The sequence below is a fragment of the Rhinichthys klamathensis genome, unplaced genomic scaffold (assembly GCF_029890125.1).
Source record: "Rhinichthys klamathensis goyatoka isolate OS25496 unplaced genomic scaffold, OSU_Roscu_1.1 h1tg000196l_1, whole genome shotgun sequence".
Taxonomy (NCBI): domain Eukaryota; kingdom Metazoa; phylum Chordata; class Actinopteri; order Cypriniformes; family Leuciscidae; genus Rhinichthys; species Rhinichthys klamathensis.
The window spans coordinates 7,736,979-7,761,768 of NW_026606722.1; the positions used below are offsets into that span (position 1 = coordinate 7,736,979).

General features: G+C 37.3%; 2 protein-coding genes across 2 annotated transcripts; one reads left to right on the forward strand and one right to left on the reverse strand.

Annotated features, from left to right (window-relative positions):
- The first annotated feature begins 985 nt into the window (after positions 1-985).
- mcm3l (MCM3 minichromosome maintenance deficient 3 (S. cerevisiae), like) lies at positions 986-9,517 on the forward strand. Its single transcript, XM_056262813.1, has 17 exons — positions 986-1,179; positions 1,282-1,394; positions 1,523-1,731; positions 2,139-2,269; positions 3,707-3,945; positions 4,018-4,126; positions 4,297-4,450; positions 5,514-5,645; positions 5,853-6,061; positions 6,158-6,332; positions 6,886-7,012; positions 7,113-7,263; positions 7,399-7,539; positions 7,618-7,709; positions 7,783-7,877; positions 8,681-8,756; positions 9,154-9,517. Exons 1-17 carry the CDS (start codon positions 1,108-1,110, stop codon positions 9,350-9,352), a joined length of 2,424 nt encoding a protein of 807 aa, XP_056118788.1. The 5' UTR covers positions 986-1,107; the 3' UTR covers positions 9,353-9,517.
- Positions 9,518-9,621: 104 nt separating this feature from the next.
- mep1ba (meprin A subunit beta a) lies at positions 9,622-17,583 on the reverse strand. Its single transcript, XM_056262814.1, has 13 exons — positions 17,508-17,583; positions 17,356-17,415; positions 17,234-17,277; positions 15,959-16,037; positions 15,690-15,807; positions 14,410-14,588; positions 14,050-14,268; positions 13,748-13,900; positions 12,308-12,523; positions 10,985-11,452; positions 10,139-10,324; positions 9,816-10,043; positions 9,622-9,716 (listed from the first exon to the last, which is right to left on the reverse strand). The coding sequence occupies exons 1-13, from the start codon at positions 17,566-17,568 to the stop codon at positions 9,670-9,672; spliced, it is 2,058 nt and encodes a 685-aa protein (XP_056118789.1). The 5' UTR covers positions 17,569-17,583; the 3' UTR covers positions 9,622-9,669.
- Between the last annotated feature and the right edge of the window lie 7,207 nt (positions 17,584-24,790).

A 24,790-nucleotide genomic window follows, 5' to 3' on the forward strand; every position in this document is an offset into this window, starting at 1 on the left:
CTCCGAGATGTAATTGTGCTATCAAGGGTATGAATGAGTGTGTGAATGAACAATCTGGACGGACTACATCCGCCATGTTGTCATGTGACCCAGGGTCGGGTGTTTCTCAAACGGAACACTGCATCCTACCGAGACTGCGTCCTTCCTAGTTCAGTCCTTCACTCCTAGTAAGACTTGTAGGCTTGTCTCCTCAGCATTAAACGCTAAAATGACACGGTCTAGTCAGTGCGCGTGGCTACGTCATAAATGTTTCTCCCCCTGTAGTCACGTCACGAAAATACTATTTAAACATAATTTTGGAAAAACACTTTGTATTACACATCTTTACATTAACTGGCTTTCTATTAATGCAAAACAGTGAATGACAATAGTAGGGAAGTAAAAAAGTATGCGATTTCGGATGCAGCCATAAACACCACTTGAAATGTGTTGTTGCCTAGGCCCTAAGGCACCTTCCTTCTGGAATGTCGTAATAAAATAACATTAGGTCATTTATTTGCGCATTATGCAACTATGTGTCAGTGTCAACTGTAAATACGAAATAAACTCAATGAATAAGTCATTGTCAGATTAATACACTGTAATGTCTTTATGGGTTCCTATTATGAATCCACGTAAATGTCTCAGATGTGTGTTCACTGGCTAGGCTTTGTCGAATACAGTATAAAAGAATCACATAATTCTGTGGGGGTCGTTACAAAAAGACTGTGTGTGACTTGGTATTTCACAAGCACCACATTCATCTGCTCTGCCATTGTTTTGGTTCAAGCAAGCGGTGCACTTTAAAGAACCAAGTCACTGCACAATAAATGTAAGCCATTCATCTCTTTAAAAAGAAGACACTGTTATCAAATTCATCTTTATGTTCAACAGATAGTTGGAAGCAGCTCTCTGCAGTTGTATAGCCTAATTGATGATCAGAGGCTCTGGATAGGTTAATGCACCTAATTAACATAATTGATTGGCAGGCCTGTGGTTCCACCTGGTTTCCAAGACAGACATTTGATTGTGTTTTATGTTTGTGTGTTTGGCTTTTCATGTTGAATTCCAAATGATTAGATATTGTAGTTTTTTTGTAATGTACACGCTGACACGGGTGTAGTAGAAATGGATTCTGGGCTTGAGGACCTTGAGCTGAGAGAGTCACAGAGGGAGTATCTGGACTTTTTGGATGATGATGTGAAGTATTTTATTCGGTGTCTTTCTGGGTTTTTTTTTTTTTTTTTACCTGTTGTGGGTCTTTTGATTTGTGCAAACACTGAATCATTTTGTCATTTACAGCAAGACCAGGGTATTTATCATGAGAAGGTCAGGAGTATGGTGTCTGAGGGCCAGTGTCGCCTTATTGTTAACATTAATGACCTGCGACGAAAAAGTGAAAAAAGAGCCAAAGAGTGAGCATTATTTTAAAAATGAATAAAACAAATGTTCTCGTTTTATTCACAATTTTCTCATATCTTTGACCATGATCTGATCCCTGAATCTTCTGACACTGATCTGATTAATGGTCTCTTCTCAATAGATTACTGAAGAATGCTTTTGCTGAGCTGGTGGCGTTCCAGAAAGCCCTGAATGACCTTGTGGGTTCAATAGACGCCACTTACGCGAAGCAGTTTGAAGAGTTCCACGTTGGTTTTGAGGGCAGCTTTGGGAACAAACATGTGTCTCCACGTACTCTAAGTGCACGCTTTCTGGGAAATCTCGTGTGTGTGGAAGGAATTGTGACCAAGTGTGAGTAGGATTTACTTAATTTCACAAATTATTATTGTTAGATTTAACTAATCTTTTCAAATTGTTAAAAATACAATGTTGTTGGATTCGCACTTAGTATAGATCTATGTGATGTGGATGTTTATGCATTATATTAAGTTGAGCAAAAGGGCCCGGTTTCAGAGACATGGTTAAGATTAAGCCAGGATTAGGCCTCAGTTCAATTAGGACATTTAAGTGGCTGCCTTACAAAAAAACATTACTGGTGTGCATCTTGAGACAAAACAATGGCATTGACATATTTTGAGATATATTAGTGCAAGTTGCTTTCAGTTAAAACCGCTCACATGCATTTCAGTCTTGGACTATAGCTTAAACCTTGCTTGTTAAGTTATCTTTTCTAATTTGTATTTTCATGTGATCTGTAGGTTCCTTGGTCAGGCCCAAGATTATGCGTAGTGTCCACTACTGTCCAGCCACCAAGAAAACCTTGGAACGAAAATACACTGATCTTACCTCATTGGATGCTTTTCCTTCCAGTGCCATCTATCCAACCAAAGTAAGTTACATTTGTATGGTTTATTTATTACTTATAAACTATTTAACCATTCATTTTTTTTAACAAAATAAAAGTTATTTTATTTAACTATTTGTTAATATAATCTATTAAACCATTTATGAAACTTTATTTGTATATTATTTATAAACTATTTAACCATTTAAATTGAACTATTTAACAAAATAAAAAAGTTAAAAATATTTATTTATAATTTATATTTGTAGTTTATTTATTCAAAATGTATTTGTTTATTTATTAAGTTCGACATCAACCTTCTTATTCCTCAATCAATTCATTATAAACAATATAACAAGATTTTTTTTAAATGCCTGTTTTTCCATATATATTTTTTGTAAAAATTGTATAGGGTTGCTAACGACCCGAGATGTGTAACAGTGTAAGGATATTTTTCTGCATAAAAATAATTGAATCTTTGATTACTAAATAAGTGCAATTCACCTTTATTCCACAAGGTGGTAATATCCAATACACAATGATGAAGTGACGTTTCACTCATAGTCACCGCAGGCAGAAAACAAAAGAATAGGAAGTTTCATCAGTAAAACTTAAAATGGCTCAGCGATTTACTGCAAAGCAATTACTGAAAGCAATCAAATATTAGTGTCACTTGATGGTGGATCTGGTGAAGAAGCTGACAGCGATCAAAATATTGATTTTTAAGATGTTGAAATTTATAGTTTTAAGAAAATGTTTGAGATTGTGAATATGAGCCAGATGCTAAATATGGAAATGAGCTATGATGAGGACAGTGATGATGGTATAAAACATCTGCTCAAACTGAACCCTTCCAAGCTCCAAAAGGTAGCAAAATATGCTTTCTTTTATTCTTCTGTAATTGTTACTCTAATATCAGGAGAGTTTTTAAAATTATTATCACAACAGGTAGATGTCCATTAGATAGAGGTAGATGTCCATTAGATTTAGTCGCTAAAGACCCAAATATTTAATAATGATTGATTGGTGAAACATTCATGCATTTAAGGATTAAATATATTTATTTATAAGTGTATTTATTTATTAAACTAATAAACTATTTATTCAACTATGTAATATTTAACAAATTAATACATGTATTTATTAAGCTATTCAACTATTTAAATAAATATTTAATACATTAATATAGTTAAACATGAATACATTTAAATACAGATTAATTTATTAAGCTATTTATATCATTTAACAATTTATCTAATTACATGCATTAAATTATTATAATTAATAAACATTGTAATAAATGTAGAAAGTTGTGTTCCTGCATCAACATCTTTAGTTGCTCCTGTAACCCATTCTTATCATTGAAACATGGATGTTTATCCAGGAGCAAGTTGACCATATCACAGTAAATGATCATGCCATGATAACCAGTGATTTAGTATTATGATGACACAAGAATCAAAATAAATCTTACATTTGTAGGATGAAGAAAACAATCCTCTGGAGACGGAGTTTGGGCTTTGCTGCTATAAGGACCACCAGACGCTGACCATTCAGGAGATGCCTGAGAGAGCCCCTGCAGGACAGCTGCCACGATCTGTCGACATCATCGCCAATGATGACCTCGTTGACCGGGTGAAACCAGGTGACCGTGTGCAGATTGTAGGGGTCTACCGTTGCTTGCCTGCGAAACAGGGTGGCTTTACCTCTGGGACCTTCAGGTGTGTGTATATTTGAACTTCTGATCGGGTTGGAAGGTCATGTCCTCAGATGAACCTCTTGATTCTTTGCAGAACAATCATGTTGGCTAACAATGTGAAGCTTATGAGTAAAGAGATTGTGCCGACGTTCTCTGCGGATGATGTTGCCAAGATCAAGAAGTTTTGCAAAGCTCATTCTAAAGTAAGAGAGACGCATATGTGTTTTATTCTAAACTTGGCTGCAGTTCTCAAATTAGACCATAGAGTATTAATGGTTTCTACAAAGTGTTTTGGTTTGCTATGTTTTTGTGAAATGCTGCCCTGATCAGTTTCATCTTTGCTGTGCAAGGTAAGATTATTGTTATGTTTCAGAATGTCTTTGAGCAACTGAGTCATTCTTTGGCTCCCAGTATCCATGGCCATGAGTACATAAAGAAAGCTATTCTGTGTCTGCTGTTGGGAGGCAATGAGACCAACCTGGAGAATGGGACACGCATCAGAGGAGACATCAATATCCTGCTCATAGGTTTGTGATGTTTATGATTATGGTTTTGTGAAAATGTATAACAGAAAAAAAATCGAGTCGGCATACCTCAGCTCCAAGAATATTGAAGTTTATTACCAGATTCTCACAAAGGTGACGTTTGTGATGAAGAGCCTGTGTGCCTGAAACGCCACCTTTGTCAGAGTCTGTTAATAAACGTCAATGTTTTTTGGAGCTGAGGTGTGCTGAGTTTATTATTAATCTTTTTTAAGTTATTTTTGGCCGAGCACACACTTTGAGCAATCTGCAAGTGATTTGCTCTTTTGTGTGCATTTTGTGAATATGTATAAAATTACATTTATCTAGTTAAAAGTCAGAAGAGCATTAAAAGTCTGGACTTTTGCAGTGTTTATTATAATTTGAATGAGTTTCTGGTGCTGTATCGAGTGATTTTAGTCATTTAAATTTATTTTTTTATATATAATTAAATATTTTAAATAAATGTTATCCTTAAGATTAATCTATTTATACAAAGGTATTCTATTTATATAAATGTATTTCTTATGTGAATTTATTTGTATACATTTATGTATTTAATCTATTTATAGTTGAGTTCAATTTAATCAATTAATTTTAGTAGATTAACCTACAAATTTAATCCATTTATTTTATTTAAGAATTATTTGATTTTTTTTTTTACATTAAATCTCTTATACATTTAATCAATAAAAGTGTTTTATTATATACAAATTTTTTTTGTATTTAATTTTCTGATTAGTTTATGGAATCAATTATTAATAAATAAGAAATACATTTATATAAATATATTACATTTGTATAAATGCATTAAACCTAGATTCAATTTATAATAAATATTACATTTATATGAATATATAGATTACATAAATACATTTAACTTAAATAACCACCGCTAAGCTCCTCGTGGCAGAGTCAAGTATCTCTTAAACATCTTAACATGTTAAGAAACACTGGAGTCAACACTGTATATTTATATAAATTAAACCTTTATGTAAATAGATTCAAGTTTTTTTTGTAAGTAATTTCTGGCTCCATAGTGCAGTGTTTTTCATTTGACTGTTTTCAGGTGATCCTTCAGTAGCGAAGTCTCAGTTGCTCCGCTATGTTTTGTTCACGGCACCAAGGGCGATTCCCACCACTGGACGAGGCTCATCTGGGGTGGGTCTGACAGCAGCGGTTACAACTGATCAAGAGACGGGTAACTCTTTTAACATCTGTTGACAAGTACACATGCATATGTTCACCCAAAAAAGCAGACATTTCTAGACAAAAGTCTAGGGCAAATCATTTCACTCATTGTGTATAGTGGAAATACCCCCGAGTAGAAATCTGACAACAACGGCATCTTAAAATTGGCATGATGAAACGAAAAACTTTAAAAGTGCGTTTTATTTGGCTTATCCAGGTGAGCGTCGTTTGGAGGCCGGAGCCATGGTTCTTGCTGACAGAGGTGTGGTGTGCATTGATGAATTTGATAAGATGTCTGACATGGACCGAACAGCCATCCATGAGGTCATGGAGCAGGGAAGGGTCACCATTTCCAAAGCTGGGATTCAGGCCAGGCTTAATGCTCGCTGCAGCGTGTTAGCTGCTGCTAACCCCGTGTATGGAAGGGTAAATGACTATTGGCTTGATTGGTTAAAATATATAGGGCTAGTTGGTTTGCTTTAGTTTCTACTTTCTAATAATCCTACTGTATTCTTCACCCAGTATGACCAGTATAAAACCCCAATGGAGAACATCGGGCTCCAGGATTCCTTGCTTTCCCGATTTGATCTGCTCTTCATAGTTCTAGATCAGATGGATCCAGATAGCGATCGGGAGATCTCGGAGCATGTGCTGCGGATGCATCGGTACAGAACGCCGGGAGAGCCGGAGGGAACGGGTGAGACTCACGGGCGTAGCTTGACTCGCCTGGGGGAAATTAATAGAAATTACCATTCTTTCTAAAGAAATATAAAATAAACATTTGGTAATGGATAAATGTTTTTCCAAATGTCACAAATAAACTGCTAGAGGCACGATTTAATATTTGTGTCGTTATTTGATTCGAAATAAAATAAATCTGTTTGATTCAATGTTTTGGTTTTAACAAAACTGAAACTAATTAAAGCATTTCAAATATGCTAAAATAGAATAACATAGCCTAGAATTCTTTCCTTTAAATCTAACTGAAATAAAAATACACCTATAAACATGTTTACACTTCTACCACTAATGTTATCTGGCGTCAGAACACACACGCACATATCGTTCAATGAACGTGTTCAGGCACAACACTGCACACACATACCGTACATTTACATTACATTGTATTACATTTACTGTAACCTGTGCACCACTTGGAATGTCTCATGGACCACAGTTTGAGATCTACGCTCTTCAGTTTTCAGCTTTAGTCAACTGTTGCTCTCATTCTGTCATGTCTATACCAACAGCAATGCCACTGGGAAGTACAGTAGATGTATTCGCCACAGAAGACCCAAACATCACAGAAGCAGCTGAGCAGGAGCTACAGATCTTTGAGAAAAAAGACAACGTCCTGCATGGCCACAGGAAGAAAAAGTACACATTTCTTCATATGTTTCCTTAGAAAGTTGTGTAACGTTGTCAGTCTACCATAATCCATTGGGTTTGTGTGGTGCTGCTCATAATCATTTGAAAGGGAGAAGATTGTTACCATGGAGTTCATCAGGAAGTACATCCATGTTGCTAAGCTGGTGAAGCCAGTCCTCACACAGGAGGCGTCGGACTACATAGCAGAGGAGTATTCCAGACTCCGGAGCCATGACCAAGTCAACAGTGACTCCGCCAGGGTCTGTAGAGCACCACCGCATCACATCATACAACAAAGTTTTGCACATAAATGGATGCGTTTATATTATACATCATACTACTGTCACTCTGGGAGTGCTTGGTTTGGAATAGACCGACTGTGTCCATTCCCACAGACGATGCCTGTGACTGCTCGAGCTCTGGAGACCATGATTCGATTGTCTACAGCACACGCCAAGGCCCGCATGAGTAAAACCATCGATCTGGGAGATGCAGAAGCTGCACTTGAACTCATGCAGTTTGCGTATTTCAAAAAGGTATGTAACTGTTCACATCTAGAACTGATAGTAGTTCGTTGTCATTTGCGTTTAGTGTAATTTGGTATGACTTTGTAGATTCTGATGAAGGATAAGAAGAGGAAGGTACCCGAGGACTCGGAGATGGACGTCTCTCAGAGCCAAGAGACAGAGAGTCAAAGGAACCTCAGGTGTGTGAATGGCAGGTTGACGTTACAGTAAAACAGTGTTTAAGGGGCAGGTGTGAGCTGACTCTGTCTGCAGGAAGCGTTCTCGCATCTCTAAAGATGATGATGATGTGGAAATGACTCAAGAAGGAGAAGACTCTGACCCTTATGATTTCACCGAAGAGGAAAACAGTAGGTCAACTGATTCAGTAAGCTTTGCTAGAAACCAATGCAGGTTCTTGTTCAATTGTTGTACTAAATGGTCAAGGCTATTCAACCCAGTTAATATCTCTACACTGAATTGTAACCCTGTAAAGCCTACTGTATCATATCTGTTACGTAAAATTGCAAGACTTCTAAGCTTTCAACATGATCAAAACGATGCTAAAAAAAACTGTTCTGCATGCCTCCTTTCGTCTGATTGATAGTTTATGCTTTTCTGTAAGTAAAAGGCCTTTTAGTATAATTCGAATAACACTCACTTTGTGTTGTGGTCTTTTTGAGCTTCAAAACTAAATGTAAAAAATAACTTATTTTGCTAGCAATATTTTAAGATGAACATTTGCTGGACTAAAGCAACTTGGGTTTATTTGATTATCCATATATATACATTTTTAGAAAAATGTCATATAATGTATATTTGTAGATCTCTCAAACGTCATTGTATTGGATTGCATTATGTCTGTCCTAAACAATAAAAACTACGTTAATCATAAAATCATATAACAAAGCATTTAGATGTCATTTAAGATATATAGGGATAACTGAAATGTATGTGTTTTATGCAAGTAGTCTACTGTTGTTTGTGCAAGTATACTCTTATAAATATTGAATTGATTTGCATTACAATCAATCATAAATTCATCTTACTTTTTCTGACTTTCTTATGTCAGGCTTTACAGGGTTAATATTTTGAATATATTCAGTGGCATTATAAATTTGAAACTGGAACTCAAATGTGATGATGATGATTTTGATGATGTTAATGACGACAGCTCAGCCGAGTCAGAAGAGCAAGCCAGTGTCTCAGAAGAGCAGTCAGAGGAAGAAGGTTGACATCAGTCAGGACAGGTACAACAGAGTCTTCTTCATTTTCAGATGTCACATGCTGGCCTGTTCCAATAATGTAAAATATATATATATATATATTTTTCTTTCTCCCACATTATTCTTTCCACTACTTGAATTTGCACCACATTGATACAATTTTTCCACCAGACTACACTTGTAATATCTCATTCTCTACCCCAAATACCCCACTGTGGAAAGTAAGGTAAAGTATAAAAAATATTGTCAGCTTCTTGACATTGATTTCTGTCCAACAATGAAGATGTTAATAATAAATTAGAATTTGGTTGGTTCTTCTCCTTTTGCATTTTTTTTTTGTCAGTTCAACAGGCTAACTGGACATTAGATATGGAGACTGATTTTTGACAGACTTTCATGTGACCTTTTGCAACATTTTTAGATTGAAAGTCTTCAAGGCGGCTCTACTGAAGGCCTTTAAGGTGACCCGGACTCAGTCTGTGGCAGTGCCTGATCTCCTGACTCACATTAACAAAGACCAGGATGAGGAGTTTGACCAGAACGAGATTAACCTTCTGCTGGAGCGCATGCAGGATGACAACCAGGTCATGCTCTCAGAGAATGTGGTGTTTCTCATCTAAAGGATTGCCAATAGACCGCTGCAGCTTTTGCAAATTCAGAAATGTAGATAACATTGCAAATATTTATATGCCAGCACTTTGTAACAAATGACTAATAAATTGTGTGAGCATTAATGGTTGTGCTTTTTTGATTGTGCATTTTATTTTATTCTTTTTATTTATTCTTTATTTGAATCTTATTTTAGGTTTTTGAGTTCTATAAATTTAAGGCAAGTTATGATTCCATAGATCAAGCTCAGTAATGAAGGGCAGATTCCAGAAAATATATATTTTTTCTCCACTGAGGCTTCATGATATATTCTGCATTCATGATGTCATTAGGGCCTGCCTTGTAGTCCACTGTCCACTGTGGAAATTTGGGGTGCTGTAAGAGAAAATTCAGTATAATAGTAGTTAGATGCATTTAATATTTAAGTTATCAGGTGTGGAATGAGAGAACTGAATTGGGTAAATGGACACTCACAACCATCCGTCCTCTCTGGCTCAATCTCTCTTTTTATCTGCCGTCTTCTCCGTTGCACGTAGAACAGTACACTCGCAACAAGACCAAGGAACATGACAGCACCCACAAAGACGCTTACTGCCACCGTTGTTATAGAGCTTCCATTGGAGTCCTCAATCTGTAATCGCTGATCTCTGATTTCCGGTCTCCAAAACTCTCTCGACTGAGGCTCCAAAAGTCCAGTCACATCTATTGACGAAGTTACACATTCAAACTTAAGTCAACTTCTGTTTTATTTCAAAGGAATTTCGGAGGAATGGGATAAAAACATACTGCTCACATACCCTCAAAGGAGAGGAGGAAGATGACATCATCTCCTTTAATGAAGCTCCGACTCTTCAGTCGATCATGTGTGATGTAATTGCTGGTTCCAGAACCGGGTCCCCGGTAGAATGAACTGCCGTCTGTGTCAGTCACTCGACTGCCTACTTTTCGTGGGTCATCCCAGATATACTTCACATTACCCATGGCTGCACAAAAGAGAGAAGATACTATTTGTAAAAAGGCTTTTCTTTTCATTTATCACTAAGGCTAGGTATACATTAATTAAAATTAAGATTTAAAAATGCATGTTTTTCTTTAATTTTTGGCATTTTTGTCTTGTGAAAACTGAGCTTTTTGAAGACGCTTCCCTAAGTGGATAAATCAGAAAATTTTGTTTCTGCATTGTAGAGTGGATTTTGAAAACTTCTACGTATGTTTTGTCATGGGATGCATATTGTACCCACAGTATACGCATGGTTATACCGGTGTTGTGCCTAATTCTGACCCCGCCAAATTATTACCCCCCCTCTAATATTGGTAGGTTTAGGATTAGTTGTGGAGGAGGGGTTAGGATTAGGAAATCAGGTAGTGACCCTATTTGGACATTGGCTGCTTCACTTTTCTACAATTTCTACTTGAGTGTGAAGGTGCAACGTCCATCTTCTTTTACAGTCTGTGAGAAACTCATGGAAAATGTTTGATACGCTAGTGTGGACGGAGAGTGTTTGGAAGTGAATACGCAGTTTACAAACTTATCTGAATGAATGTAGCCTAAATAATCTAGTACCAAGTATCTGTAGAAGCATTTATGGCTCATAAAAATGCCTAAAATCTGCTGCTTTCATGCCTCCCCTTTTATATCTTACAGTCAGTGGAGGTCTTGGTTGGATCAGTAGTGATCATCCTAATGTTGTTCATGCGGTGTTGGATATCTGGATTCTGGTCCATCAGCTCCATGGATGCTTGTCGCCATGGACACGGCCATTGGAGATTGTCATCATAAGGTCCAGAGGTCAAGTGGAGGTAGATTGCCATTTTAGCTGGGCTATTATTCAAGCCATTAATGTACAAACCAATCTGAAATGAGTAACCATCTGGGGTTAGGAAGCGGGGGCTGTAGGTTTTGGCGCCGGCAGCGGTTGTAGCAAGAAGAGTGGTAAAATCTCGAATACGCCAAGTGAACTGAGGACACTGGGTCTCTGAGAGGTTGATGTCGTCCAGGGAAAGACCGCCCCTTGATACATCTCTTCCTTTAACTCCTTCAAACACCACTCTGAATTTAACAGAGACATCTAGCGTCACATGGTATAGTTCCCAGGAGTCTTTAAGGCCACCTAAATAGCACAAGTATACATTACCTATAGCATAACAATTTATCCTTAAGGTGTGGTCACTAAATTTCACAGAAATCACTTTCAAATCAACAAGCTTTCTGTTGGTCAGTGCGTCGAATTCATGTAACCAACTTGGACTCGAGTGATACATTTGTGGGGAACTTTTTCGCCCCCACACAAAACTCCCAAACTTGTGGATCCCGATTGGAACGACTAGATTTCGGTAAATGTGACCACACCTTTAAGGCGTGGTCACTTTAGTCAAATTTAAAAATGTCCACTGTCAATAGAGAGAGATGTGCTAAAGTGCAGAATGTGATTTCACCAAGTACAACAGGTTCTTGGATCAACATCTTTGTTGATCCTGGAACAACATTCCTGTTCGAAAATTTATTCCTTACGTATTCCCATAAGTTATCCCTAAAATCAGAGGGAAATGATAGGTGAATAACACTGATTTAGATGCACCTAACCCTGGTTTTAACCCTAAACTTGACATAAACTGTAAACTTGTCCTTCAAATCTTCCAGGATCAACGAAGACGTTGATCCAGGAACATGTTGTTGCCTACTTGGTCAAATCTACGTCTGCTATAAAGCAGCTCACACAGAAGTCTCTTTCAAACCAAGCAGCTTTCTGTTGGTCAAGAGTCAGTTGAATTTACGTGGGCGTGGCTAACTTGAACACAAGTGAAATCTGCGTGCATGGGGAACTTTTTTCCCAATCAAGCAGATTTCTATTGGAATGACTGGGTTTTGTCTGCACATTTTCGCTGAGCAACGGTACATGTGACCCCACCTTTCACAGTAAATATTTCTTGATTTGAGGTTTTAAATAAATAATTGGATTTATTACCACTGATCTTCTTAATGAGTCTCAGATCTCCTTTGGGATTTTCAGAGGTGTATTCGCGCACCCAGATGTTTAGCTGGTCATCGGCGCCCCCACTGCTGTAATGATAGAACTGCAGGCATTGGGAGCGTCTTTTGGGATAAAACAGGCGACTTTCCAGATAAGCCTTGTTTTCATGGGTACCTGTGGCTGTGCTGAAATGCATGAAGAATCCAACCCCTGTAAAAGTATACATTTTATCAGATGATAAGCTAAGCCAGTCTTTTCACTTTCTCACACCTCGTTTAACCTTATAATGGAGTATAAAGATCATTTTGCATGTCATATAGCCTTTACAAGAAGTCTAGAAAAGGTCAAAGAATGAGATTTCCTTATTGTGTCGGTAAAATATGTTTATCATGAAGACCAAAGTGCCACCATAATAATATCATAAAAGAGTTTATCAATGCAGGATTATGGACTTTGAATTATTAAACTTTTTACACAATGGTGGTAAACAGACAACATTTATTAAACAAATATGTTTTCCACGTGATACTGTCCCATTTAGGAGAATCTTTGGCCTAACTAGGTATGATATGATAAGACTATTTTTTCCCGCATCGTTAATCAGATAGTTAACATCAGAAATATAAAAAAGTAAATGCGTTTTACATCTTACAGTATTACACATTCTTAACACTATACTTTTTTAAATTAGCTTGAAAAAAAAGATTTAAAAAAATTGTCAGTTGACTAAATATTTGCTATGTGAGTGTTATTCACATGAAACCACAGCTAACTTCCCTGAACATTCAAAATGTCCAAATCTAAATGTTTTTTTTACGTCTTTGAACAAAAATGTAAACGTTAAGGGAACATTCCATTCTATAATTTTGCAAACATTATGGGAAACTTTTGAATGTTCTCTGAAACAGGTAGTAACATTTAAATGTTTTGAGAACATTAAGGACGAGCTAACTTTGAACGAACATTCTATTAACGTTACTCCAAGAACAGTAGTGAAAATACTATTATGCCCATATTTATACAATTTATAAAACAGTAGGTAAAAAGTAGGCTATACCGGATGACTTACCACTTCCGACGAAGTGCGCATGTGATGAACACTTTACTATCCCATGAGGCCACAGGAGAGGATTTATGAATAGCAGTGAAGCGACGTAACTGATCTCAAAGTAAGTTTCAACTAGAAACTAAAACTAGTTCCAACTAGACATTATGCGATTTTGGACAGAAAATATTAATAATAATAATTTGAGGTTATGTTATGGGGATTTTGGACCAATGAGATTTCACAACGGCTGCACGATAGCTCAGTTAGCATTTGTTAGCTCACTTATGAAGTTTCGTCACCAACAGTTCTGTGGTTAAAAAAAGGAAATTATCAATGCAAAACATTGTCGGTTTGAATCCTGCTTTTGTGTTTAGGGGTGTTCATACCTTGACATTGACCCAGAGTGGTGTAGTCCGTCATTGGACCGCCCTCTACAGTTTGTACACGAGCCCACCTGGCATTTCCACCATCTCCCTGGATCATACCACAGATGTTCGGTTCCTCAAAGTGGCAAGAGTCCAGAAAAGTTGAGGTTGTAGCTGGAAGAATTTTGAGAAAAGCCAAGTATTAGTTGAGCAAGTAGTCTTTATCTTACCAGTCAGACTAATTTAATTATATTTATAATAAATTATTATTTAACCAGTCAAGGTCAACCAATCTCCCACAGAAACTGTAATCATAAACTTACTACAATTGTATAGCCTGTTTAGCTTGAGCAAGTCACTGTCACTGAACTCCATGCGTTGACCAATCACATCCAAGAATTCTGGTATCTTGGTAACGATGGTTGGCTCCTGGCCTTTGTTGAAGGACGTCTTACTGTAGTGCATGACCGAAGCGTAATCATAGGGCACACCGAGAGAGCTTGACACCGTTTCATCATATAAATTGAAGTTGTGCTCTTTACCTAAGTGAGAATTAAACCAGGAAACGGTTGCATGTAATAATAGAATATATAAAGTAAAGAGTTTGGCATGATAGAATGAAATCACTAAAAAGAGACTTATTATTCGATGGCATGAAACATGTTTATGAATTCAGTTATTACCCTGTTCAATCTGGTCCCACACTATGGTGACGTAGTCGTCTCTGTCAGTTCTGGATTGCTCGTGCCACAAACCCAACGCATGCAGAAACTCATGCTCTACTGTTCCTAAACGGTCACAGTTTGCACCAATTGACAACTCCTGTTTCCCCATCTGTCGATTCCCCACCTTCGAGTAACATCTGGAACAGAGAAAAATCCTGAATTTCACGTTGTTGCAAAAATAAACACCCCTTCGGATTCAGTCAGTCCAAGGCGGAAAGAAAAAGTCCCTTGTACTGTTGCAGCTTGCACATGCCTGAAAAGTTTTTAAATGCTATTACTGGCATAAAATATTAGGCAACTCTTTATTTCGAAGGTCGACTTTAGACATTTTACTATGTAGGCCTGCCTTTGCAACTATGTCAACTAACTCTCATTAACTGCACAGTGGTAACAAGGCATTCTGTTTACGCCAAATTCTGACTCTACCATCTGAATGTCTCAACAGAAATCGAGACTCATCAGACCAGGCAACATTTTTCCAGTCTTCAACTGTCCAATTTTGGTGAGCTCTTGCAAATTGTAGCCTCTTTTTCCTATTTGTAGTGGAGATGAGTGGTACCCGGTGGGGTCTTCTGCTGTTGTAGCCCATCAGCCTCAAGGTTGTGTGTGTTGTGGCTTCACAAATGCTTTGCTGCATACCTCGGTTGTAACGAGTGGTTATTTCAGTCAAAGTTGCTCTTCTATCAGCTTGAATCAGTCGGCCCATTCTCCTCTGACCTCTAGCATCAACAAGGCATTTTCGCCCACAGGACTGCCGCATACTGGATGTTTTTCCCTTTTCACACCATTCTTTGTAAACCCTAGAAATGGTTGTGCGTGAAAATCCCAGTAACTGAGCAGATTGTGAAATACTCAGACCGGCCCGTCTGGCACCAACAACCATGCCACGCTCAAAATTGCTTAAATCACCTTTCTCTCCCATTCTGACATTCAGTTTGGAGTTCAGGAGATTGTCTTGACCAGGACCACACCCTTAAATGCATTGAAGCAACTGCCATGTGATTGGTTGATTAGATAATTGCATTAATAAGAAATTGAACAGGTGCTCCTAATAATCCTTTAGGTGAGTGTGTGTGTGTGTGTGTGTATATATATATATATATATATATATATATATATATATATATATAAAAGGTATGACTTTTTCTGTTTTTGTATTGAAATGTGAGGGCACAATGTGTTCCATCCATTATGTGGACAGACTTGATTATTGAGTTTAATGTTTGACGTTTCCTCACCCGCTGCCTTTAAACACAAAAATGTAGTTTGGCTCTCCACCCCAGGGTTTGAAGTCAATACAGGTCTTGAGTCTGTATTGCTCAAATGCTTTCAGTATCACACCTTTGGCATTGATCTCTGTTGAAAATTACATACGAATGAGTGAAAGAGCATGTAAAAGAGAGAAAGACAGTGAGCGAGACTTTTTAAAAGATTAACTTAAAGTGAGTATGTCAGATAAAGCAATAATTCAACTGAACTGAATCAATTATTTTATAGATTCATCTACCAAGGCTGCTGTCTAGGAAGTACGGCACAGTGGTAGGCCAGCGATACTGTTCACCCAGAATAGTGTTTCTGCCTTCTCCCTGTTAAACACAAATCAAACATGGATTTAGCTTCATTTACACATCCATGTTATTTAATTTGCAAATTACCCTTTATTTATTTTTTATTTATTTATTTTTTTGCTTGAAAAATAATGAACTTTATTTACACGTCCAGATTTTTACAAACCTCATAGAAAATTATTAACAACACCAACAACAAAAAACCCCAGCTCAAATAATATTGAGTTTGACATCCTGAGGTTTACTCATTTTCTGAAGGTTAAGCATCTCCTAAAATTATTTTACTTTGATGTTGGTCATGTTTATTGCTTGAAAATTTAAAAGCAATGTTGTTGTTTTTTCTCAGATGGCCTAGATTTTAGTTACAAACCTCATTAGAAAACAGCTCATATATTTATTTAGTTTGACTTTTTTTCGGAATGTTATTGTTACAAGTGAGGCTCCCGCACGGCCTCACTTCGCACCACCAGAGGGAGCCATCATCCGAATATTGTCTTTCTCATTTGGACTTAATTTCCCATAGGCCCTCATTCCTGGGACTGATTGCACTCTCACCTGCATTTCATCACACACACACACACACACACACACACACTTCTTAAGCAGATCACACCGCACACATTTTGCGAAGTCTTGATTTGCCTCGGTGGATCTTTTCTGAGCATTTATTCTTAGTGGCTAGTGTTAAACCCGTGTTGTGTTTGATTTGATTTGGACTTACTAGGCTATTTGATTCTCTTGCCGTCTGCCTTGACCCTTGCCTGCTATTTGGACTCTGCACGTTTGTAGCTACTGCCTGGACTACTGTTTGTTAGTGTTTACGCTGTTATTGTAGACTGCACCTTTATAACTCTGGTTTTTAATAAAACTGCAGATCCTCATCCTGTAGACCCGTCATTACAGATAAGCATCTCCTAAAAGTTTTTTTTAATTATTAAAAATAATAATAATAATTTGTAAGTTTGTTAATTCTTTGTTTATTACACAAACTGTATTTACATGGCCTAAATTTTAGTTACAGACCTAATAAAAAATGAACAGTTAAACTTTAAATGTAAAAAAAAAAAAAAATAGTTTGACTTTCCTGAGGTTTGTTAAACATTTTCTAAAATGTTAAGCATTTCCTAATATATATATATTTTCTAGACAGGTTTCTGGTCCTATTTTGTACTTCATGGAAAGTACCATGAGAATCTGTTTTATAAAACACTGACCTTTTCTATCAGAATGTCTCCTTCCACCAGGTGAAGTCCTGCCTCTGTTGAACAACACAGCGGTTACTGCAAATGTATAAACGAAATACAGATTCAAGATGCATATTAATATTCCCACAAACCTTCATTTATTTCAAATATATCCTGGTCTTTTCCATTATCTACATCAATCTCTGTTTTGCCTACAAAAAAGAAAGTCAAAATCCAGAGCATAGAATATAAAATCCTTTAAAATCAAATGTGGTTTTGAAAGAATGTGATTATAATGACTCACCTGACAGAAAAGATGTTGGCTTTGAAAGAAAACATTTGAGGAAAGTGTCAAAGGTGTGCATTTACATCAACAAATAATGACGGTGCAAGCCTTGATATTGTGAAATAACAAATTCATCATAAAACTCATTCAGCCTTGAACAGGATCAATACATTTTAACTAAAGTAGCTGTGCTCTAAAATAACTTCCTTTTGTTTAACATGTATTATATGATCACAAAATTGTGGTTTTCTATGACATATCCTGACACTGAAAGTAGTTAATTCTAGACTCACCAAACCCAGGACCGCGGTACATAAGAATAGAATGAGAAATGTATGGAGAGATGCCATGAGATCGCTTTACTCTTGAGGTCTTCTCTTCAAAATATCAGTGTACATGTGTATGAACCAATTTATAGTTCTTAAGAGCTTAGTCTGCATTGATAAGAGCCTGCAGCTGATAGGATAGGATTTATTACACTGATGGTCACCAAGATATTACATGATAAAAGTAGTTAGCCTATTGATAATGACTTGGCTAAGAGTTTGAGGTTTAATTGCACACTATATAAATTATAAACACACACTTCCTGAAGTCTGCGATGAAAAAAATTCCACAGAATGTTGTTTCACAGTAGAAACTTTTATTTCACAAATATATTTTACAGTGCAGGATGCAGACCCTGAAGCCATTCAAATAATTAATTCAAACATTATTCCACAGATACATCCTAAATCCTACAAAAAGTGTGCATTGCACACTATATATCTTATATCTATAAAAAGAAAGTGCAAGAACAGCTAAATTGTGCAAAATGTTTTCATCTGATAAATCTTGTTAAGGCATGATCTGGCTAGAATGAAAATGTGAAAAGAACTTAAATTTATATGATGAAATGGTGTCATATGAAAACACAACACATCTTAATCAGATAATCAACATTTTTTTTGTTGCTTTAATAGCAGTTCAATCAATTTCTAACCACAGCCTATTGGTAAAATAGTTCAATATCATATCTTCAACTTATCTTTCAATTCTCAACTGTTGTTCACGATTATGCCATAATCTTGTATACAAACTGATTTTAGATGCTGTCCAGAAAAAAAACCCCAGAGAACAGTGTTGTTCATGTTATGTTTCTGAAAATGAGCTCTAAATGTTTTTCATGATGCTAGAATTGCACACTGAAGGTTCATCTCATCGGTCTGGTGCAGGTTCTGCGGATCAGAGAAATAAAGGATTACAGTTAAATATTGACAGTGTGTGTAAATATTTATTGGGAAAAGTTCTTTAATTTGTGTACGTGTATGACTTACAGTTATATCGTCCATGTAGTAGCAGTGGCGCAGGTTGAGGTGGGCTACGAAGTCGCGGCTGTAGTACTGCGGATCACCGTGAGGTGTCGCCACACACACTGGACACACCTAGAGGGCGCCAGAGGACACACAACAATCTTGAGTGTATACCAGTCAGCACTGCTGAGTCATTTCAAACTGAAGGGTGTGGTTAAAATACTTTCTCAAATTAGAATGCGGAGATAAATATGACTGGAATGAAATTAAAGGAACTAGTTAATGTTTCAAATGAATGCGATGCAAGTTTAATCCAACACATTGGATATTAGAATCACTCTATGAACCCTGACTGACCACACGTCTACTGTCATTAGCATGACGGTCATTGCATTGATCGCGTAGATTGAGTTCATCCAGTCCATTATCCTGGCAGTATGGACACACAAATGTCCTCACGGTTAGAGAGAGAGAGAGAGAGAGAGAGAGAGAGAGAGAGAGAGAGAGAGAGAGAGAGAGAGAGAGAGAGAGAGAGAGAGAGAGAGAGAGAGAGAGAGAGAGAGAGAGAGAGAGAGAGAGAGAGAGAGAGAGAGAGAGAGAGAGAGAGAGAGAGAGAGAGAAAACAATCGGGAAATGAAATGCCTACAAGTAAAAGACTTTTACGTTTTTTTTTAATAGCACACACAATGCCTCAAGTCTGCTAAAAAATACATTTAGCAGACTTGAAGTATTATGTATTATGCAATTATGATATATATATATATATATATATATATATATATATATATATATATATATATATTGCAACAATGCCATACAAGAACCGTTTTTTTCTTAGTGTAGAAAAACATGTTATTAATCTGATTCTGAACCTTTTGTGCAATATAATGTTAAAGGTTCTTAATGGAACCAAAGATGCCAATAAAGAACCTTATTAACTAACCTTATTTTTAAGAGTATAGGCTATAATACAATTATTGATGTTCGTTCTGGTATTAAATGCCAAAATGATCCTAAATAAATGCTTGTCAATTTGAAATAACCCTGTTTTTAGAATTATGTATAGCCTAATGGTCCATTATTTGGCCAAAATGTTCAATAGTAATAGTATCTGTCTGCAGTCTGCAAGACTTCGAGTTACGCCCCTTCAAGTTACGCCCACTTTAGCAAGACTTCAAGTTACGCCCCTTGAAGTTACGCCCACTTTTAGTCACGCCCCTTCAAGTTATGCCTACTTCCAAATTACCGCGACAACAGTTCCATTTGCTCTCGCACGAGTTTAACATAAACGAGAACAGTTTCATATGCTCTCGCACGAGTTTAACATAAACGAGAACAGTTAATTACCTCCAGAACAGTTTCATTATGCTCTCGCACGAGTTTAACATAACAGAAACCTCTGAGATGATATCTTCAAAATTCTTATTTTGTTTTGTCTGTATACAGCAAAGCAAGTTGCAATCTGCATTAGCACCAATGTATTGATAATGTATTGCTAGAAACCATATTGCAATGTAATGTTTTTTTATATAAATATTTTTAAACATCTTTCCATGTCGTATGCCTGATGTGCTGACAATTCATTTTTGACAACACTAATGAACAGTTAAATGCACCGCTGTCAAACACATCTTATAATACTTTGAGACAAATTAACTACAAGCACAGTCATCACAAAAACTTTTATTGAAGGACAACAAGGGTTTATGCAAACACAACCTATAAGTTCTGAACTTCTGGAAAATCAGACCGTGCCTCCAGCCGCAAAAAAAAAAAAACAGTCCATGCTGCAGTATCCTGCAAAGTCATTTTCACAGTAGAACCCTTGTAGGTTTCCTCTTCGTCCACATCCCCAGTATCCTTCACAGTCTTTATACAGGTCATTGCATAGAATGCAACGGGAGACCATAGGGAACTCTGTAGTCCTATGGTCCTCTGAAAAGGAGTTCCAGTTTACCACACCTGATGACAAAAGTAGTATGTGTAAAACATGTTTGCATTTTTTTATTTTTTTTTATACGAAATTTTCTGGTAGCAGTGTGTCTTCAGTATTCATTTTATTAGTGGTGTGCCTCCACAAGATTTTTTTTTTAGCAATTAAAAGATACACTTATTGCCTAAAACAAAAAAGTATTAGTCTAGTGTAGAATATATTATGATGATTAAAATAATTTTAGCACTAGAACCTTGACTTGAATCACAACTTAGGCCCAGACATAGATAAATGGACAAATGTAGAATCGTCACTCAAAAGCACCACAGCTGCACAAAAATCACAAAGGAAACTGGTATACTGGTATAGAAAAGAATAAATTAGGCAACATCTATGTACAACATGCATTTACATTTTAATAATGGCAAGTGACCACTCCAGGGGCCATCTAATGTGTTGTGTTGCTGGCATCTGTGGGACAAAGATTGAGTAGCTCAAAGTTCCAAATGCTTTTCTTTGCCCTTGCTGCGATGTAAAAAGCGGCAAGCCTGCATGTCCTAGTTGAGTGATGCTGTGAGTGGGAGACTTTCACCTATAGCTCAGAGGGGCTTTACCTCTAAAAATATGGAGGAGGGCAGAAGGAAAGAGACATAACTTACTGTCTAGCCAGCAGAAGTGTGCTTCCTTCAGAAAGGATTCCTCTCTCACTATCCTCCAGAACCGAGTGCATGTGAGTGCAAGGGTGCAAATTGCAGGATCACCATCTTGTAACATGCCTTCACGTGCTATCAGAAATTAGATATTTACAACTTCTGAAATCGTAATTACGAGCTCATTAAACTCAAGTTCGAAATGGGAGGGTGTTCATGCAACATTAAAACATGTTTTAACAAGGAACTCATTACGACAAGGCAACAATAACTTAACAGTTAGACCGTAAAAAACTATTGCTTACTTAACTTTAAACGAGGACCGATAAGTTTTAATAGATTATCAACTCTAGAAACAATACCAAAATGTGTATGAAAATGACTGACACATTTCATTTTAAACGGTTATCTGTGGAAAATATTCTTACCGTTGTCTCTAAACGAACTGCCATCTTGCCACTGATCTATCAGTGCATCTTGCCAACAACATCTCGTTCTGACATATCGCGTGGTTCGGTGTGATTTTTGGACAACTTCAAGTTACGCCCAACTTCAAGTTACGCCCGACTTCAAGTTACGCCCCTCTCTTGCAGTCCGCAGACAGACCCATCTCAAAATGTTTGCCGACAAGAAAAATCTGAAAAATGTTCTATAAAATGAGCCTATCTTCATGAAAAAGGTTAAATATTATTATTTTTAATGACATTCTTGTGCAATGGGGAGAGTGATACAATATTTTCTTATGAACCACATGTTTAACACACAAAAGTTACGTTCAGTTAAATTATGTGAAATTAACAGTTATGTTTTGACAGCTGGTAGCTTTATTATGGTAGCTTTACCCGTCGAAGTTTATAGTTTTAATCGATCTGCCATACGTTTTTGTTTGTTTGCATCTTTTATCCACACTAGTTCACTTTCTGTTAATTTATGTAAGTGTAGACAAAGCTTTCATGCAGGATCTGGGTGCTTGCTGTGAGAAAAATCAATCGATAAACGCATATGGCAAAGGAAGTGCATTCAAACTCGCTTCAGCGCGTATTTATGTGAGAGGCGCGTGCACGCGAAGGGGCGTGAGATTTGTCCGCGAGTCGGAATTCGGCACAACGCCTGTTATAATATCAAAAAGACTCGTGTTTTTTTACACTATGCTGAACGGTCGGTTAAGTAAGCGAGTGCCATTGACGGAAGCAGTGACCGGAAGTGATCCAGCCCACCACAGACAAACCGGAGCGCACTTTGAGCGCAGTCATGCCAGACTATGCACCAGGGGCGGACTGGGACCAAAAAGTGGCCCTGGACTTTCTGGCCCACAGCAGCCCACCGTACGGTGGCCGAGAGAGCTTAACGCGCTGCAACTGAAGCAAACACGAGCAAATAGAAAAAATCATCATCATCAGTTTTACAACACACGTGTGCTCCAAATACAGAAACGCGCTGCAAAAGTTCACAACACAACCAAATACAAAAACACGCTGCAAATAACACAGACCACAACGGAAATGTTTCCAGGGGAACCAAATAAGTGACGAACCCGGCTGGGACATGCTTATTGCTCGTGAGCTTCCCTATATGCCCTACTCCCTTCGAAGGGCAATATCTTTCCTTCTTGTTCTTCTTTATCTTTTTTTATTTATTTAGTTTAGTTTTCAGGTCATTGTTCTTTTCTCATTTGTATTCTGATGACATTGAACATATTGTTAATACATTTTGTATATTGTAAATAAGTTGTATGTCATAAAAATGTAATCTCGGTATGTTTTGCAAAAATAAATAAATTAGTGCTGGGCAAGTTAACGCGTTATTATCGCGTTAACGCATTTATTAATTAATGCCGACAATTTTTTTATCGCGCGTTAACGCAGAGTTTTTTTTATTATTATTTTGAAAGTCCGTTGCTCACTGGCTCTGAATACACATAGGCCTACAGTCAAACCATGATCACAGGAGGGGTGGGATGTTGGTCAGCCAGCAAATAACCCACTCAAACAAGCAATGGAGAGGCTTTGGCAGGTTCTCTCAGGTGAACAGAAAGGGAGACAGCGCTCCGCGAGTGAATGACAGGCGCTCTAAGGATAGTAACCATGGCAACGGCTTCTGTGCGCTACGCAGCTGTAGCCTTTTTAACTTAAATTAAAATTATACATAACTTTGATAGGCCTGCGTTTAGTTTAGCGGGGATGCTCTGCCATGTGAATTCCCTCCTGTTGATGTCCTGATAACTATTTAGATTCTGGAAACTCACAAACAGCGAGCCGAGGATCAGTCTCTCTTCCAATGATTTGTGCTGCGCGTCGTGTACAAAAAGTTAGACAATTCAACTTCGGCAACGCGCGGGCGCGTGCGTGAGGCGAGCATGACCGCAACAGTTTCACAGGAACGCACCCGCTTGTCGCTGCACCTGTGCTCGACCACTTCACCTCTACCTCTGTTTAATGTAATCTTACGTGGGAAACCATGGCATGCCATGACCAAACCTAAGCTGCTATCAGAGAAGTAACGTTGGTCGACTTATATCTGTAGTGATCATGACCCTTTGACTACATAGACTGTTTCTGCTGCTACCTGATACAAGATACCTGTTCAGAAAAAAAAAAAAATAAGACTCGTTTTAACAAGCTAGATAAAAGATAATGCCCTGGCAGTGGCAAATAGCTTTGTTTAAATATTTTATTTGATTACGTTAATGTTTAAGTTGAGATTTACAAGAAATATTTTATTGATACTGTGTAAAGGGAATACTGCTGATATAAAAGCACCTTATTTGTTTAAAGTTTTTGCAAACCACATTTATTGCACTTTTGTAGCAGTACATTTAAATCAAAAGTGCGCAATACACTACTTTAGAATTCATTATTCAATTTTGCGTGTAACAATGCGATTAATCGCGATTAAATTTTTTAATCGTTGCCCAGCACTAAAATAAATACATAAAGTAGAATTTTAAGCTGTAAGCACCTGCCGGGTTAGTCACTTATTTGGTTCCCCTGGAAAGATTTCCATTGTGTTATTTGCGGCGCATTTCTGTATTTGTGTTGTGACCTTTTGCAGCGTGTTTCTGTATTTGGGTGGTGTTGTGAAACTGATGAAGATTGCGGGGTTTTTTTCTATTTGCATGCGTTTTCTTCTATTTGCATGCGTTTTCTTCAGTTGCAACGCGTTGAGCTTTCTCGGCCACCATACCACCACATCCCCACATCATAACAAATTGGCCCATTAATGTGCAGAATATTTTTTAACACCACTTATAGCATACAAATATAACACAATACAAAAATAAATGCTATTTAAACATTTATTTTAAGTAACACAACGCTAGTAGGGTAGGGAGCTAGAGCCTTCAGAGCCTGTTGAACTGCTACTCTTCGCGCCAAATGTATAATCTGTTAATTTGAAGCATTTCACAGCATCTACCTCTAAATGCTA

What these genes read in the sequence shown, in the direction of transcription:
- mcm3l (XM_056262813.1), top strand. Translation starts at nt 1,108, where the DNA reads ATGGATTCTGGGCTTGAGGACCTTGAGCTGAGAGAGTCACAGAGGGAG. An exon ending in AGTTTGCGTATTTCAAAAAG is followed by an intron (nt 7,540 to 7,617) that starts GTATGTAACTGT and finishes ATGACTTTGTAG; the next exon opens with ATTCTGATGAAGGATAAGAA. An exon ending in TTTCACCGAAGAGGAAAACA is followed by an intron (nt 7,878 to 8,680) that starts GTAGGTCAACTG and finishes TAATGACGACAG; the next exon opens with CTCAGCCGAGTCAGAAGAGC.
- mep1ba (XM_056262814.1), bottom strand. Translation starts at nt 17,568, where the DNA reads ATGCACACCTTTGACACTTTCCTCAAATGTTTTCTTTCAAAGCCAACA. An exon ending in CACTCTGGGTCAATGTCAAG is followed by an intron (nt 12,524 to 13,747) that starts GTATGAACACCC and finishes ATACTTTTACAG; the next exon opens with GGGTTGGATTCTTCATGCAT. An exon ending in AACCAAGACCTCCACTGACT is followed by an intron (nt 10,325 to 10,984) that starts GTAAGATATAAA and finishes TCTTTTGTGCAG; the next exon opens with CCATGGGTAATGTGAAGTAT.